This window comes from Argentina silus, assembly GCF_951799395.1.
Source record: "Argentina silus genome assembly, chromosome: 19".
NCBI classification, from domain to species: domain Eukaryota; kingdom Metazoa; phylum Chordata; class Actinopteri; order Argentiniformes; family Argentinidae; genus Argentina; species Argentina silus.
In genome coordinates, this window is record NC_139673.1 from 2184347 (window position 1) to 2203288 (window position 18942).

The 18942-nt window shown below is 52.6% G+C and overlaps 1 protein-coding gene across 1 annotated transcript in view; it reads right to left on the reverse strand.

The window, feature by feature from the left end:
- The window catches only part of ppfia1 (PTPRF interacting protein alpha 1), a 46456-nt gene that overhangs the window by 13421 nt on the left and 14093 nt on the right, over window positions 1–18942 (reverse strand). Inside the window, exons 3-15 of the mRNA XM_083691361.1 lie at window positions 14848–14949; window positions 13337–13501; window positions 13154–13228; window positions 12094–12195; window positions 10449–10700; window positions 10084–10230; window positions 8688–8822; window positions 5673–5756; window positions 4924–5055; window positions 3913–4058; window positions 3609–3759; window positions 2686–2912; window positions 2226–2460 (exon numbers count right to left, since the gene is read on the reverse strand). Of these exons, the coding sequence (XP_083547487.1) occupies window positions 2226–2460; window positions 2686–2912; window positions 3609–3759; window positions 3913–4058; window positions 4924–5055; window positions 5673–5756; window positions 8688–8822; window positions 10084–10230; window positions 10449–10700; window positions 12094–12195; window positions 13154–13228; window positions 13337–13501; window positions 14848–14949 (1953 nt within the window). The remainder of the gene's footprint in view (window positions 1–2225; window positions 2461–2685; window positions 2913–3608; window positions 3760–3912; window positions 4059–4923; window positions 5056–5672; window positions 5757–8687; window positions 8823–10083; window positions 10231–10448; window positions 10701–12093; window positions 12196–13153; window positions 13229–13336; window positions 13502–14847; window positions 14950–18942) is intronic.

The window sequence follows — 18942 nt, forward strand, 5'->3', positions numbered from 1 at the left end:
CCCCACCCCCCCCCACACACACATCCCCCCACCTCCCCCACACACACATCCCCCCACCCCCCCCACACACACATCCCTTCATCCCCCCCATCCCCCCCAGACCCTAGTGTCTGACCAGGGCCATAGAGGGAGTGGGGGGAGTCACACTATAAAAGGTCAAAGGTTAGGGTGGGGAGTAGAGGGTGAAATCCACTGCAATAACACACTCCGGGGGGGGGGGGGGGCAGCTCTGGGGTCATATTCACACACACACACACACACACAACACACACAGACACACACAGACACACACACACACACCTGTGTGTGAATCAACAGCAGTGGCTATAGTGCTAATGGGCGGGTGTCTTTCAGCATGGAGATTAAGTTGGTGGCGTTGGAGCTAAAATGGCCAATAACAACAGGCCTGAAGGACAGGCGTGTTTCACCCAGGACTGGCCATGGGAAACGGCTGCCTCAGACCGGGCATCGCCATGGGAAACGGCTGCCTCAGACCGGGCATCGCCATGGGAAACGGCTGCCTCAGACCGGGCATCGCCATGGGAAACGGCTGCCTCAGACCGGGCATCGCCATGGGAAACGGCTGCCTCAGACCGGGCATCGCCATGGGAAACGTCTGCCTCAGACCGGGCATCGCCATGGGAAACGGCTGCCTCAGACCGGGCATCGCCATGGGAAACGGCTGCCACAGACCGGGCATCGCCATGGGAAACGTCTGCCTCAGACCGGGCATCGCCATGGGAAACGGCTGCCACAGACCGGGCATCGCCATGGGAAACGGCTGCCTCAGACCTGGCATCGCCTGGGGCAACGAACCATCAGAGAGAGGCACATAGTTTCATGGGAGGCTCTCCTCCTCCTCCCCCTCCTCCTCCTCCCCTCCTCCTCCTCCTCCTCCTCCTCCTCCTCCCCCCCTCCTCCTCCTCCTCCTCCTCCTCCCCCCCTCCTCCTCCTCCTCCTCCTCCTCCCCCTCCTCCAGCAGAAAAAAGAGGTAATCACTTGTTTAGCGAGGGAGGCCGAGGCAGGAAGAGATTAGTGCTATAAAAGGCAGTAAGGGAGGAGGAGGGGGGGACGGGGACGAGAGGAGAGTGAAACGTGACAAAACGTTCCAGGGTGAAATCGAACATTAGCGTGGCTGTCTTGGAGGGGGGGGTCTAGATCTAACACAGAGGGTTGAATCAAACTAGCCCAACAGGGTTAGGGTTAGCCCTAGCCCTAACCATAACCCATTATAGCCCTAGCCCTAACCATAACCCATTATAGCCCTAGCCCTAACCATAACCCATTATAGCCCTAGCCCTAACCATAACCCATTATAGCCCTAGCCCTAACCATAACCCGTTATAAAGACCACCGTTGATTTCTGGGGTCTGCATTTAACCTAGAGGCAACAAGTGACCGCTGGAGGTTACACAGACAGAGGCTGGTGTGTGTGTGAGTGTGACCCCAGACTGGCTGCACCCACCCTGGGGAGGAGAGGAGGGGAGCGGGGGGGGGGGGTACCTGGAAGTAGTGTGGAGCATAGCTATAGCTGTAGGCAGGGGGGGACACAAAGCTAGCAGGGGGGTAGGGCAGGTAAGCTACTGTCTGGTGGGACATGGAACTCTGGATCATGTAGGGGTCATAGCAGTAGTGCTGGGGGGGCGTCGGGAACACACACACACACACACACACACACACACACACACACACACACACACACACACACACACACACACACACACACACGGTGTGAGTTGTACTAAACAAACCTACGGTGCAGGGAACTACATTGATGACAAAACACTTGGTTAAAAACAAAAGAACAGGTCTTAAACATTGACATCGTTTAAACATGAATAAAAACAACAAAAACAACACATTTAAATGGCCGTGGGTCGGTCTCACACAACAGCTATGAACCAGGATGAAGGGACCGGGACCGGCAGTGATCTGTCTACAGCAGAACGGGTGAACAGAAAGCAAGCCGGCAAAAGTCCTTGACAAAATGACGGCTACACTTTGGAGAGGAGAGACGGAAGACAAGATGATGGAGGACGTGGTGCTACTTTGAGACGAGGAGGAGAGGGGGATGAACCGGCAGGATGAGAGGGGGGGGGGACAGCCCCATCAATATGGATGGAGGGAAGACGGATGGATGGAGCTAAAAAGGGATGATAGAGCCTGAAGAAGACGGAGTGTGAGCTGTGTGGGGGAGGGAGGGGGGGGGGGGGGGAGTCTCTCACCAGGGTCATGACCCCCATGCGGTCCACCTCCCGGTTGGGGCTGCGGGGGATGCGGCGGGGGGTGCTGTGGCCCGACCCGGGGGGAGAGCCCCCCAAGGAGGAGCCTCCGCCCAGGGAGGGGGGGGGGATGGAGCTCATGGAGCGGAAGCGGCCCCCCAGGCTGTCTCCGCTGCCCACCCGCGACTCGATCTCCTCCGCCCGCTGGGCCGTATTCTCCTTCTCCTCCTGGATCATCCTGGAGCGCCGGAGGGAGGGGGGGAGAGAGAGGGAAGGGGGGATGGAAGGAGGGGCAGAGAGAGAGGGAGGGATACTGTTGTTTGGGCTATACAGTACCATGGGGGTCCTATCACAGTGTTTCTAGAGGACTGGTGGTATCATAGGCCAACTGTCCCCCCCCCCCGAATACAACTCTCTGGCCAATCGACAGGACTGATACTATAATCTCTCTCCTGGCCAATACCTGATCTCGTTGTTGATGGCGTCCAGCTGCTCCTGCAGCATGAGGGCGAGGGTCTGGGCGTCGGCCTGACCGGCCGGCGACAGCAGGTCCACGGAGCTGAAGATGGTCTCGCGGTCGTCGTCCTCCAGGTCCGAGACATCCAGGTCGCTCTCAAACGCCTGGGCCACGTTGGCCAGGACGTTAGCCTGCTGCACCCGCTCCCACTCCTGCTCGTTCAGGGTCTGGACCTGGGGAGAGGGAGGGGGAGAGAGAGGGAAGAAAGGAGGGGGGGGGGGAGAGATGGAGAGAGATGGAGAGAGAGAGACAGAGAGAGACGGAGAGAGAGAAAGAGGGAGAGAGAGAAAGAGAGAGAGAGAGACAGACAGAGAGAGACAGAGAGAGAGAAAGAGAGAGAAAGAGAGAGAAAGAGAGAGAGAGAGAGAGGTTAGTTTGATACTTAAGGAAGGAAGAGAACACCAGTTGTCCATACACTGCAAAGGCAAACAAACATTGAAGGCTGAAGACCAAAAGCATCATCATCATCATCATCACCACCACCCCCACACGATGACTTACATGCCTCTGATGTCCCGAGGGGAAGCACAGAGAGGGAGAGAGACGGAGAGAAACAGATCAAACAGGACTCAAATCAGAGAAGAACAGGAGGAGGAGGAGGAGAGGGAGAAATCATTTCTTGACTACAGCTTAGTCCTAACACGACACACACACACACACACACACACACACACACACACACACACACAGACAGACAGACAGATGCTCCTCCCACACACACACACACAGATGTTCCTTCCACACACACACACACACACAGATGCTCCTCCCACACACACACACACAGATGTTCCTTCCACACACACACACACAGATGCTCCTCCCACACACAGATGTTCCTTACACACACACACACGGTAAGGACCCACCTTGGAGGGTTCGTCCCGGAGAGCGGCGACCCTCCCCTTCTGGGGCCGTCTCAGCACCAGGGCGCTGCCGTAGTGGTCCGAATGGCTGTCCATCATAGAGGAGGCGGAGACTGGGTACCTGAAGTCTGGGGTGCTGCCCAGGTGAGACCGCCTGGAGAGAGACACACACACACACACACACACACACACACACACAATCAGAAAGAGAGAAGAGCATTAGTCAGAGAGAGAGACAGAAGAAAAGCCAATCATGTATTGACGAGGCCCCCAGTCAGCCAATAGGGGCGCAGCGGGCCGTGCTTACCCATGATGCAGCAGTGAGTTGCTCCTGCTGCGACCCTGCTCGCTCTCCGCCCTCATGGTCTCTATCTGGATGAGCAGCTGCTCCTTCTCGTGGTGCGCCTCCTCCACCAGCTTCTTAGTGTGCTCCAGGTCCCTGATCAGAGCGTTCTGGAGAAGGAGAAACACAAACTAGTCCTCAGAAAGAGTGTGAGAGAGAGAGAGAGACAGACAGAGAGAGAGACAGAAGAGAGAGAGAGAGAGAGACAGGAGAGAGAGAGAGAGACAGGAGAGAGAGAGAGAGACAGGAGAGAGAGAGAGACAGAAGAGAGAGAGACAGGAGAGAGAGAGAGGGAGAGAGAGTGTCTGACTGTCTGTCTACCAACGGCATATCGTGGTACCAAAGCCATATGACACTTACAATACCAAGGTTATGGGAAACCATGTTACCGTATCATGATTCTACTGGAATTTGTTTTCATAACGAACAGAAAAACAGTTTCTGCGCATGTTAAAACATGTTTATGAATTCTGCCCCCATCTAACTGCTGACGTTAATCTGAAGATTATGGAGTTGGACCACTTAATTTAAGACCCACAATCCAGCATGTGTGTGACATGAGACATTTGGGTCATGTGTGTGTGTGTGTGAATGAGAGAGTGAGAGTGTGTGAGAGAGGGGGAATGTGTGTGTGAGAGACAGGATAGATGACAACTCCATGTTGTCATGTGAATATTGTACGAAGCCTCTTATTTGTGTCCATTCAGAGAGGTAATTGTGATACTACTTGGTATGGTGATACGTGGCCTGCTGTCGTATCATGGGGAAAATGTTGCTATCAGGACAACACTTGTGTGTGTGTGTCTATGTAGTGTGTCTGTCTGTCTGTCTGTCTGTCTGTGTGTGTGTGTGTGTGTGTGTGTGTGTGAGCATGTGTGTCTCTGTCTCTGTGTGTGTGTCTCTCTCTCTCAGTGTGTGTGTGTGTGTGTGTGAGCATGTGTGTGTCTCTGTGTGTGTGTGAGCGTGTGTGTGTACCTTGTCCTCCAGGGCAGACATCCTCTCCTTCAGGTGGAGCTGCAGCCTCTCGTTGGACTCTGACAGCAGCTTGTCCACCGTCTCTGACAGACGCTTGTTGTGCTCCTCATTCATCTTCTCCCGCTGGCGTGCCTGAGAGAAACACATTCACCTTTACATAAATATCTAGATATATACACATCTATCTATATATATACACATCTATCTATATCTATATATATATATATAGTACCAGTCAAAAGTTTGGACACACCTTGCCAAGAGTGTGCAAAGCTGTCATCAAAGCAAAAGGTGGCTACTTTGAAGAATCTAAAATATAAAACATATTCTGGTTTGTTAGTTTTTTTTGTTTACTACATAATTCCATATGTGTTCCTTCATAGTTTTGATGTCTTCAATATTAATCTACAATGTAGAAAATCATGAAAATAAAGAAAAACCATTGAATGAGAAGGTGTGTCCAAACTTTGACTGGTACTGTACATACACACATAATTAACACCTACCTTCTGTAACGCCTTACAGAAATAACTAAGTTTCATTTTCAACCATTCACTTGAATGTGAGAATGAATATCATAAGCTGTCATTTCCTGAATGAAGAGCATCTTGCAGAAATGTGTCTCCATAGAAAAAAACCAATCAAAACACCGTCTCCAAGCATTCCCCAGCTCCCGCCCGGCAACAGCCTGAGTGACAGACAGACAGACAGTCTGGTCGCCTTGACCCTTGACCCTCCCCCTCTCTCACCCTGAGCATTTCCTGGTTCTTCTCCTCCAGCTGAGCTTCCATCTGCCGCAGTCTCTCCTCCACGTTGCCATGGCGTTCCTCCGCCTGTGTGTGTGTGTGTGTGTGTGTGTGGGGGGGGGGGGGGGAGAGAGAGAGAGACAGACTTGGTCAAACACCTCCTCTTCCAGTAGAGACCCACACCCCACCAGCCCCTCACCCCCCCACGCTTCTGGCCACCTGAAAGGTCTGCTGAGCCATACAGCAGAAACACCACCCCCTGCAGGCCAGGTGGAGCTGGTTCACTAGATGGCTTCAACCTCTCCATTCAGATGTCCATGAAGGGTGGAAGGGGATAGGGGCTAGGGGGCCATTTAGGACATAGAAGCACCCCCCCCCCCCCCCCCCCCACTCCCCACCTCACACCCAATGATCTACATATATACCAGTTTAGAGATCAGTGGTTGATCCTTGAGAACGGACCATAGACCCAATCAGAGGGGTGGTGGGCGTGGCTCAGTTAGGGGGTTAGGGGTTGAGAGGGCGGAGCTACCGTCCTTGCGAAGGATCCATTCTAACATTCCACCCAGACACGGCACCAGCCCCCAGCAACAAGAGCCAGACATGTAAGCCTGGGGGGGGGGGGGGGACATGCACCAGCGGGGAGGGGGAAGCACACATACACACACAAGTGCGAAGGCTACAACACAGGGCATTCTGGGCCTTGTCGTTTTTACAGTGTCATTCACCCAGCAGCGCACAGACAGGAAGCAGAGGGCAGAGAGAGAGAGAAAGGGAAACTCTTCTCATTTCCGTGGTTTTACGGAGCGCTTGGAGAAGAGAGGATACTGGGTAATGGAATTAGACATGAATTTAGTAGGAGTCGAGTAGGAAATGAAATTATAAGTCCGACTTCAGAAAAGCAATCAAGTTAAGGCAGGAGGGGGTTCGTAAACTCTTCTCCGCAAGGGAGACCTTTTCGATCTGAGTGGCTGGATCGGCGTTCTAGAACGCCTGGTGGGCGGGGTTTCCTAGACCCCCTTGAGGAAATGAGGTGGCACTTCCTGTTTGTGTTAGATCACAACACAAACAGTTGTTTTCAATCTAAACATTGAGCAGCAGCAGCAGCAAGCAGCCAGCAGGGGACGGTACTAGGGAGAGATGGGGGGGGGGTTAGGGTGAGGCAGATGGGGGAGAGAGGAGGAGGGGGGGGGTGAGTGCAGCTGGTCTACCTTCCTCTGTGCCTTAGCGTCCTTAGAGCTGGAGGAGTCAGACTTTTTTTGGGGGGGGGGGGGACCAGACAAGGGCCAGAGAGAGAGAGAGAGAGAGAGAAAGAAAGGAAGAGAGAGAGAGAGAGAGAGCAGAGGAGAGAGAGAGAGAGAGCAGAGGGTGGTATTTTAGTATGAGCTGGGGGAGAGGGACCAGAGAGAGTTACACTGAGCTCAAGACAGCAGACAGTAGAGAAGAGGTCAACACAGAGACTGACAGAGGACAGGACTTCATTAGTACCAGAGGGTTAGGCTTAGGGTTAGGGTACACAGCTCTACTACACAGAGACTGACAGGACTTCATTAGTACCAGAGGGTTAGGGTTAGGCTTAGGGTACACAGCTCTACTACACAGAGACTGACAGGACTTCATTAGTACCAGAGGGTTAGGCTTAGGGTTAGGCTTAGGGTACACAGCTCTACTACACAGAGACAGGACAGGACTTCATTAGTACCAGAGGGTTAAGGTTAGGGTACACAGCTCTACTACACAGAGGCAGGACAGGACTTCATTAGTACCAGAGGGTTAGGCTTAGGGTTAGGGTACACAGCTCTACTACACAGAGACTGACAGAGGACAGGACTTCATCAGTACCAGAGGGTTAGGGTTAGGCTTAGGGTACACAGCTCTACTACACAGAGACTGACAGAGGACAGGACTTCATCAGTACCAGAGGGTTAAGGTTAGGGATAGGCGGAGGAAGGGGGGGTTGATTAGTTGAGGGTGGAGGGGTAGGTTAGTTAAAGGTGGAGGGTGGAGGGGTAGGTTAGTTAAAGGTGGAGGGTGGAGGGGTAGGTTAGTTAAAAGGCGGCGGATGGCAGTGGGAATGGCTGCAGAGAAAATGTTACTGAGATTACTGTCTTCTCACCCACAGAACACAGAGGAAATGAGTCATCATTATTAAATATGAACCGGGAAATGGCTGAGGTTTAACGAGGGAGAGAGAGAGAGAGAGAGGGGGAAAGAAGGCAAGGAAAGATAAAGAGCAAAAAAGAGAGCGAGAGAGAGAGAGAGAGAGAGAGAGAGTTAAAAGTGTGAGTGGTTGTGAAGGCATCACGTGTGTAGAGGGAGCTGATCGACATCGCCTGCTTGCATTATCACAACAGCCTAAAACCCCAGTGGGTCAAACAGCCAAGACAATAACCAACAGGTTTGGGCTCTGGTCCAGTCAAGGATGTTTCTGCGGTGAGGAACGGTCTCGCCTGTACAGGATGAAGTCTTCTACAACGTTCACCGTTTACAATACACTAACGCCTGCCAAATCCACCACCGATAAGGTCAGACTGCTAATATAGTTTTGAATGTATTTCTCCGACCGCCAAAACTCTATAAATGGACAAAAACAAAGGCCAACATCTATAAATATCCCAGAGAGAGAGTGTGTGTGTGTGTGTGTGTGTGTGTGTGTGTATATATATATATATATATATAGGGTGTGTGTGGTTGACCTGCACAATAATGGTTTCCGTTTTAGCTTCCACAGGGACACGACCATTGTTCTGTTGCCCAATGTAAAGGAAACAAGCTCTCAACCAGGGTATAAATAGTGTGTGTGTGTGTGCGCGAGAGAGTAAAACAAAGAGAGAGAAAGGAGGCTTTTCTGTACACCTCCGTCGGACAAGCAGGGGAGAGAGTGAAAGAGTGAAGGACAGACGTGACGTTTTACATGTTATTGATTGACAGTGGAACAGCCAGCTCTGACTCTGCACCTCAGGGGAGACCTGTGGGGAAAGGAGGGTTGGGGGGTGGAGGGGTGGGGGCGGGACTGACCTTGGTGAGGGCCGCCACCCTCTGAGCAAGCTCCGCCTCCACCTCGGGCAGCGTCTCCGCCTTGCGGATGGTCTGCTGCAGCTTCTGCTCCGCCAGCTCCAGCCTCTCCTGCAGCTGCCTGTTCCTGTCCTCCGTCTGCCAATCAAACACACACACACACACACACACACAGCAGACGGCCAATCAGCAATCGATGACTCATCAACACATCGCTAACTCAACTCAATCACAGCTCGTCGATACGGCCGGGTCATCAGTGATTAGAAAACACTCGGGGCTCCGGGCATTCCTGATCTGTCCGTCAATTAAACGAGAGATCGATCAACCAAACGTTCACGTCAGGAAGAACGCTGGATAAAGCCTGCTCTTTTCATGGTGTTTGATGACGCTTTGTTGCTGTAGGAGTCTGCCTCCGCCCCGCCCCTCCACCCTGCCTCTGCCCTGCGCCTCCGCCCTGCCCCTCCACCCTGCCCCCTCCACCCTGCCCCCTCTGCCCTGCCCCGCTGCCTTCCCCTCCACCCTGCCCCTCCACGCTGCCCTGCCCCTCCACCCTGCCTCCACCCTGCCTCCGCCCTGCCCTGCCCCTCCACCCTGCCTCCACCCTGTCCCTCCGCCCTTCACCCTGCCTCCACGCCGGCCTGCCCCCTCCACCCTGCCAGGACTGGGCCGGCTGGTCGCTGGAGGGGGGAGGCCAAGGCAAAGGCTTGGCAGAGAGAGAGGGAGAGAGAGAGAGAGAGAGAGAGAGAGAGAGAGAGAGAGAGGAAGAAAAAGAGAAAGAGAGAAAATAGCAGACACACTATGTCCTCTTACTGGAGAGAGAAAGGAAGGGAGGGAGAGAGAGAATGGCAGACACAGTGTCCTCTCACTGGAGAGAGAGAGAGAGAAAAAAATAGAGAGAGAGAACGGGGGGAGGGTGAGAGAGTGGAGGACAAGATAAAAAAAGAAACAAAAGAGAGGCAGAGAGACAGCATTGGAGAGAACAGAAAAAAGAAGACAAGAAGGAGGAGAGAGAGAGAGAGGGAGAGAGAGAGAGAGAGAGAGTGTGAGAGAGAGAAGGAGGAGGAGAGAGAGAGAGAGAGGGAGAGAGAGAGAAGGAGGGACACCATCCACATCTCAGTGAGCACATGTAGAGAAACAAACAGCTGTCTCTGAGGCGTCCTATTCAGTGCCTGCTGCGCTGGGCAGCCTGTGAAAGCTTTAGGAGGGGTCCTCGAGCTGCCAGGACCCCACGGGAGCTTCCTGTTGTCAGGAAAGGCGGACAGTAACACAGCTACCCCCCCTCCCCCAGCGCACACACACACACACACACAGTGTGTGTAAGTGTCCGATCCAACTCCCCAGTAAACAAACCAACAATGATGATTGTGTGTGTGTGTGTGTGTGTAGAAGTGCTGACCTGGCGGAAGAGGGAGTCCTTGTTGGCGACCTCGTTCTCCAGCTTGTCGTTGAGGTCGTGGACCGAGGTGGCTTCTCTCTGGGCCGCCAGGTAGCGCTTCTCCAGAGTGGTGATCCTCTCCTCCATGTCCTCCTTCTGGGCTATAGACTATAGGGGGGGAGGGAGGGGGGGGGAGGGAGGGGAGGGGAGGGGAGGGAGGGGGGGGCGTGAGAAAAACAAACTCATACACAAGATGTACTTTTTATTTTTTTGTTTGTTTCTTACAGGGTCTGTAAAGAGACATTCTTTGAATGTAGCGATTAGCGACCTCTCACATGTCTCTCTGCAGGCGTGTGTTTGACGTGTCACCGCGTAGCGTGACCTACCTCTCGTATGTCCCTCTGCAGACGCGTGTTCATGTCCTCAGACTTGATGAGGTCCTTGCGGGCCGTGTCCAGGTCCTCCTCCAGCTCGTTGATGCGGCCCGTCATGGCAGCCAGGCGCTCCTTCATCTGCCCCAGGTCGGCCGTCTGGCGCTCCATGGCGTCCTGCAGCTCCACCACCCTCCCCAGGTCCTCCCTCCCCAGGTCCTCCCTCCCCAGGTCCTCCTCGTGGCTCAGGGAGCCGTCCGACGACCTCTGCAGAGGGAGGGAGAAACGTTTAACCCGCTTGAACACAAACCCTGACCCCCAACTCTCATGCCTAACCCTGACCCTGACCCTAACCCTAACCGCTAACCCTGATCCATTTCCAAGTCCTCCAAGATCCAAGTCCTCCTCAGCGTCAGGGAGCAGTCAGATGTCAGGCATGTAAGAGAGTGTTCTTTATCCCTCACCTCTGACCCCTAACCCGCCTAACCATGACCCTGACCTCTGACCTCAACCCTTCCCTCCAGGCTCAGACAGCAGCCACACCGTGGCTACAGTGGAGGGAGAGATACTTAAACACTGTCTCACACACACACACACACACACACACACACACACACAATTGCATTACTGCCACTAGGGGGCCATAAACAGTGGCCAGGCGGTCCAACTGGAGGACCGTACCTTCAGCTGAACTCCAGCTCCAAATAAGAGCATCTCAAAACAAACCCTCTAAACTCAATTAATATCTATATGTACGTACGTTTCATAACGTCATAACACACCTCATAATCTAATAAAGCGTACAGAGCCCTCCATGAGGACTCACCGGGACAGACGCCTCCTAATCTGATCAGCGCCGAGAAGTAAAACCATGTGACTGACGGAGGGGACGGATGGGACAAAGTGGGACGAACGTCAATAGTCTAAAATCGCTCCCTCTCCTCCCCTCCCCTCTCCTCTCCTCTCCTCTCCTCCCCTCCCCTCCTCCCCCCCTCTCCCCTCCCCTCCCCCCGTGCTGATCTGAATACATAGTGACAGCATCAATATGGCGCAGCAGGAAGCCTCTTGGGAATGACTTTGATCCATCCAGTTCTTTTAGATCGTCAAAGGAAATAAGGTGCAAACGAAGGGAAGGAGACAAGGATGGGAATTTTATTTGGACTATTGAGATGTGCTTCATCTGCATTGAACCTAGAGGAGAAGTCTGGAGCCCCTGAACTAATGTACACATGGATTACTGGATAACAGGGGAGGCTGGTGGAGGTAGAAATCGGAGGACGGGCTCATTGTAATGCGTGGAACGGAACCGAACACACAGTTGTCCTGTGAGACTAACACACAAAGGCAGCTAACCCACATAGGCCAGCCTCCGCTCCCGTGATGGAGGGAGGAACGGACAGAGGGAGGGAGGGAGGGATGGAGGGACGAGAGTCCCTGACAGAGAGTAGGAAGTGGGGGCTGATGATGGAGTTATTGCAAAGACTTCTGGGTGGTCCAGTTGGATGGTTGTCACGCACAGGCAGCCAGGCGATCAGAGACCTTTCACTCACACACACACACTCTCACACACAGACACACACACACAGAGACATATATACACACAGCCAAAACACTCACACACAGACACACACACACACACACACAGATCAGGAGGTCCCACCTTGCCGTTTGTGCTTGGTGTGCTTTCAGAGTTGTGGTTGAGTTGGCCTGGTCCCTCTATCAGCAGTCTCTTCTGGCTGTGCTGCTCTCTCAGGTAGGCCATCTGGAGGGGGCAAGGCCGCCGTTAACGCTTTCAAATCACACTGATTTGGGGACGTATCAGAGTGAGTGTTATTTTGTTTGGACAGTGGACATTATCTGAGAGGGCAGTAAGTGCATGAGACTGCAGCCACAGGGGAAGAGTCCACTGAGTGCTACCAGGGCCTTGGGCCTGACCACAGCTATGCTAGTGCTGCCCAACACACACACACACACACACACACACACACACACACACCCCTTCCTGAAGGGACTGTGGGGGCCTCAAAGCAGACACAGAAACAAGAAGAGAGTGTGTGTGTGTGTGTGTGTGTGTGTGTGTGTGTGTGTTCTCCCGGGCTGCTTTCCTCCTCCTCTCAGAGATAAAGGGAATAAAAGGAGGGATGTGGAGCAGAGCAGGGAATCTAGGCCACTTTCCCATGATCCTCTAGGCCTTTTGTCAATCTTAATCCCATTCAACACTGAATCTCTTCAGAGTGTGTACTGTATGTGCATACATGTGTGTGTGTGTGTGTGTATGTGTGTAATCAGCATACACTATAAGTGTTTATATTAATAGGCTTATTCAAAAGAGACAAGGTGATTACGTTTCCTAATGCAATGAGCTCCACTGGGAAGTGTAGTCCCTAAGGTTGAAGGTGTGTGTGTGTGTGTGTGTGTGTGTGTGTGGCTTGTAGTCCCTAAGGTTGAAGGTGAGGGTGTGGCTGTCAGCTGATCCTGGGTCTACCCTCAGGGATGTCAGAGGGGTTGCCACGGTGACACCAGCTGATTGACAGGTAGTGTCAGGTGAGTCATCATTTCCTGACACCCAAACTGGTCCGCCCGGACAGGGATGGGCTCAGCCGACAACCAGAGGATGTGTGTACAGTGTGTCTGAGTGTGTGTGTGTGTGTGTGTGAGGATGAGACTGTATGACAGTTAGGAGTGTGCTTGCATGCAAAGCGGTGTGTACAGAGGCTTACCTCTTTGTGTGTGGATGTCAGTTGTTCCTCCAACGCACTGCATCTCTCCAAGGCCACTCGAAGTCTCTCCCTAACCTGGAACACACACACACACACACACACACACAGCAGTATTAAAAACAGTACACCGTACACACACACACACACCCAACCCAGAGACAGAGACACCCCCCTCCCGCCCACCTTCTCGTCCAGGGCTTTGTGGTGCTCGAACAGGGACTTGAGGGCCTTGAGGACCTCCACCTCGCTGGAGACGCCCGCGGGGGACTGGGCCTGCCGCTTCACCACCGTCATCCTCAGGCTGCGCTCGTGACGAGACACCAAACACTCCAGGTGTTCCAGGAGAAGCTGCAGGACACACACACACACGTTGGTAAATACTGACATACAGTAGAACACACACGCACACAATTGTTGTGTTCAGTATAACAAACACACCCCTCCAGAGACACACACACGATATGCCAAATTATTTACATAAGCATACATTGTGTTTGTGTGTGTGTGTGTGTGTGTGTGTGTGTGTACGGGCTAGGCTCAATCCCAGCTTGTCGAGAGGCTCAGTGGGATCCCATCAGAGCAGCCAACTGACAAAGCCTAGACTCATCCTCTAATCCCCCTTTCCTCCACTCCTCCTCCTTTCCTCCACTCCTCCCTCTGGATCCCTCCTTCCTACTCTCCTATCGTTCCTCTCTTCCAACCTTGTTCTTACTTCCCTCGTTCTCTTTCTTAAACCCTCCTCCCTCCCTCCTCCTCCTCCTCCCTCCCCCTCCTCCTCCCTCCTCCTCCTTCTCCCCTTCCTCTTTTCTTACTTCTCTTCTCCACTTTCTATCTCGTTCCACCTTTACTTCCCCCCCCCCTCCTCCTCCTCCTCCTCCCTCCCTCCCTCCCTCCTCCTCCTCCTCCCTCCCTCCCTCTTTTCTTACTTCTCTTCTCCACTTTCTATCTCGTTCCACCTTTACTTCCCCCCCCCCTCCTCCTCCTCCTCCTCCCTCCCTCCCCCCTCCTCCTCCTCCTCCTCCTCCCTCCCTCCCTCTTTTCTTACTTCTCTTCTCCACTTTCTATCTCGTTCCACCCCCCCCCCAAGCTAAACAGCCACACTGCTCACTGTGTCTCCATTGGTGGATGGATTATGAAGCCGGCCCCCTTGAGCAGCTGGAGTGGCGGGGGGGGGGGCGGTGACTGGGGGGCTGAGGATTAACCAATGGCTGGCAGACCAGAGCGCTAATGTAATGTAAATGTAATATAAATGCAGGTCCCGCCCCTGTGTGAGTGTTTGAGTGGCGGGGGGATTAACCTATGGCGGTTTGCTCTGTGACCTGGCATGCGCGCTCTGTCAGCCACTCGTTAGGGGTGTCACCTAATCCACACCGCAGAGAGCAGTGAGGGGGCACACACACACACACACACACACACACACACACACACACACACACACACACACACACACACACACACACACACACACACACACACACACACACACACACACACACACACACACACACACACAGGCCTTGACTTCAATGATACCACACACACATGCACCATACTCCCTCTCACTGGCCTTGACTTCAATGGTACCATGCACACACACACACACACACACACACACACACACACACACACCCCCCTCTGGCCTTGACTTCAACAGTACCATGCATACACACACACACACACACACACACACACACCCGTGTGTTGTTCCTCTCAGCCTTTAGCTCTGCGATCTCCTCTTCTCTCTCCAGCAGGTGCTCTCGACACACGTTCACCTCCTTGGTCAGCGCCGCAAACTCCTAAAGACAGGAAACACAACAACAACAACGTCACACAAACAGAGTCAGACAAACACAACATCACACAAACACAATGTCACACGCACACAATGTCAGACAAGCACAGCGTCAGACAAACACAAACACAAGGTTAGAGAGCTGAGAGAGGTTAGACTGTCTAAGGCTTTGTTTTGTACACTTTCTTGGTCAGCAGCACTGATGTCCAGAAAACCATTTAAAATCTCTACATCTCTCAGTATCTCTCCTTCTTTGTCTCTGTCTCAGAGAGAGAGAGAGAGAGAGATTGAGACTGAGACAGAGAGAGAGAGAGAGAGAGAGAGACTGAGAGAGAGAGAGAGAGAGAGAGAGAGAGAGATAGAGAGACTGAGAGAGAGAAAGAGACTCTCTCCTCGGGGGTAGAGTATCACTGCTGTGGACCAGATGGACACGGCCAGACCTGCACACAGTGCCAACAGCTGATACTACAGCTGGGAGAGGGAGAGAGAGGGAGAGAGAGAGAGAGAGAGAGAGAGAGATGGGGGAGACAGACAGGGAAAGAACAAAGTGAACAAGGGACGTAAAAAATAAAGAATGATGGAGGACTAATAAGAGATAAAGGGAGGGGGGGGGGGGGGGGGGGGAGAAGGCGCAACTGTAACTTCTTATGTGGAAAATACATGTCAACATAGAGTTCACAGGTCACACGCTCCCTCCCTCCCTCCCTCCTTCTAAGTCTGTCTCTCTCCCTCCTTCCACATCTCTCTCTCTCTCCATGCGTGTGCTTTAACAGATGAGATGCTTGAGTGGGCCTGGAGAATGTGCCATCCTGATTCTGTGCCCTGCAGGACAAGCTCCCTGGCGCGGAGGCTGCCTCTTCTTTTCATCCACCCCTCCAACGAGGCTACTGCTGCCGGAAGACTCTGTCTTTTTCCTTCCCCCTCTTCTTCTCCAAGGCCTCCGAGCTACTTTGGCGACTGGCACGGATTCCACTACACTCTAGAGCCGGGGTGGGGGGTGTTGTTGATTGGCTGGAGCAGGGGTCGGTGCTCTCCCTGCAGCCAATGAGGGAGGAGAGGGGGCGGGGCCGGGGTAATTACAGAGAGCCGGTTGGATTCCTGAGATACCGCCGCGGGGGGAAGACGGACAGGGAGTTCAGAGCACACGAAAGAGGCGAAGCTGCTCTTTCCAAAAGCCTGCTACTACTGCTGTGGTGCTTCCCTGAGCTAAAGGGCTACGGGCTGAGGAAATTAAAACTAGCGGTTGGAAAACTGCTGAGCGTAACCCTGATGTTGAAACACTCAACCCTAGTCAGCACAGGAGTGTGAGAGGGCCACTGTCGGAACAGGCCTGCGGACACGCCTCTCCTGTGAGACACAGTGGGTGCCCATCAGTGTGGTTAGACACAGAGCACACAGAGGGACCCATCACTGTGGTTAGACACAGAGCACACAGAGGGACCCAGGCTGAAAGAAGTTATTTTGTCCTCCGTCGCCTTGGGGAGCAGAGAGGAGAACTGCAAAGATTTCCTTTCTAATGGCTGTCAGCGCAGCTTCCGCAAGATATGATGTGTGGCGTGGTGTGTGTGTGTATGTGTGTCTATGAATGTATATTGTGTAAGAGTGTGTGTGTGTGTGTGTGTGTCATTTGGTGTGTGTGTGTGTATGAATGTAGATTGTGTAAGAGTCTGAGTGTGTGTGTGTGTGTGTGTGAGAGAATGTAGATTGTGTAAGAGTCTGAGTCCGAGTCTGAGTGAGTGAGTGTGGGCGTGGGTGTGTGTAGATTGCGTAAGAGTCTGAGTGTGTGTGTGTGTGTGTGTGTGTGTGTGTGAATGATGCAGACTGTGTGAGAGTCTGTGAGTAAGCCATCACAACTTTCAGGACAAGATTTAGGACAGTGTGTTACAGTGGTGGGTGACGTTACTGCTCTTACACATCTCCCTGAGAGGGAGGGGGGGAGGGGGAGAGAGAGAGAGAGAGAGAGAGAGAGAGAGAGAGAGAGAGAGAGGGAGGGGGAGTGAGAGAGAGGGAGGGAGGGGGAGAGAGGGAGGGGGGGAGAGAGAATGGGTGGGGGGGGACTTAGGAGAGAGAGAAAAGCTCTCATCATTTCATCATTGTTGGACACACACACACACACACACACACACACACACACACACACACACACACACACACACACACACACACACACAAAAGAATAAGGGAGAGAGTGTGTGTGTCATGTGTGTGTGCCTCGCCCCAGGCGCAGGTGTTCTCAAACCGTCCTCCTGGAAAGCGAGCGTCCTGCAGGTTTTCGCTCCAACCCAGACCTAACACACCTGACTCAGCTGCTCATCCAGACCCTGTTGAGGTGTTGTACTGTAGGGGAGGACAGCAGCTCTCCCCTGTCACCCCGATCTACCTGGCAGACTGTCTCTGGACCATAGAGACTGAGGTCAGGACTGGACTGGACTGGGCTACCCTTTAAGCCATGGTGTGTGTGTGTGTGTGTGTGTGTGTGTGTGTGTGTGTGTGTGTGTGTGTGTTGGGGGGGGGGGGCTTCTTTATCAGCTCAAGGAGAGAAGAGAAGAGAGGAAAGGAGAGAAGAGAAGAGGTGAGGAGAGGAGAGAGGAAATAACAACAGATAACAACTTAGCTGGTATTGAGAGTCCAGTGTTTGGTGTCACAGGACTCTGTGGTGCTGCAGTGCATCTGTTCTCCCTCTCTACTCTGACGTGGACAATGACTCACCGCTAGAAACTAATTACACACCACAATGAACCCCATTCACACCCGCTTAGCCTGGCCAAACACACACACACACACACACACACACACACACACACACACACACACACACACACACACACGTCTATGACTGTGTGTGAGACATCAGGTGTTTTGGTCGGCCTAATATCATGATGAGTTGATCCAGGCAGCGAGGGGGAAAAAACCAAGCAGAGAGTCTATCCTAGAGGGGTGATCATTTAATCACCAGGAGTTATCAATTTATTATCTAATCTAGAGGGGTGATCATTTAATCACCAGGAGTTATCAATCTATTATCTAATCTAGAGGGGTGATCATTTAATCACCAGGAGTTATCAATCTATTATCTAATCTAGAGGGGTGATCATTTAATCACCAGGAGTTATCAATTTATTATCTAATCTAGAGGGGTGATCATTTAATCACCAGGAGTTATCAATCTATTATCTAATCTAGAGGGGTGATCATTTAATCACCAGGAGTTATCAATCTATTATCTAATCTAGAGGGGTGATCATTTAATCACCAGGAGTTATCAATTTATTATCTAATCTAGAGGGGTGATCATTTCACTATCTAATCTAGAGGGGTAATCATTTCATTATCTAATCTAGAGGGGTAATCATTTCATTATCTAATCTAGAGGGGTGATCATTTCATTATCTAATCTAGAGGGGTAATCATTTCATTATCTAATCTAGAGGGGTAATCATTTCATCCTTTCACTGCCATTTATCCATATCGGACGGCGTGTCACTTCAGACGCGGAGGGGAAATACGATAGTGTTCCAACCTCCGTGCCCAGGAAACTCATCCATGTGAAGGAGGAAAGATGGGAGTGACGTGTGTGTGTGTGTGTGTGTGTGTGTGTGTGTGTGTCTAAATGGAAATACCAAGTCCCAAAATGATTAACCGTGACAAACGACACGTCTGATAAGGGGGCCTGGAGCAGAGCTGTGTCAACAACCAGATAAGGTTAGTGGGAGGGGCGTCGAGAGACGGGCTCATGGAAAATGCACAGCGCTGTATCTGTGCGTGTGTGTATCTGTGTGCGTGTGGCGTGTGTAACCGTGTGTGTGCGTCAGCCAGAGACAGCTGGTCAGGCATCTGTCTGTTTAAAGGCCCGTGTGGTAAACTCACTCCAACATCCCTTTAGCCTAAGTGTTGTCCTCACATCCATGAGTCATGACTCAGGACCGTGACACCAGCCTGTGCCCACAACACCGCCCACCGGAGGACCAGGAAGAGGGCAGAGAGATGGGGGGGGGGG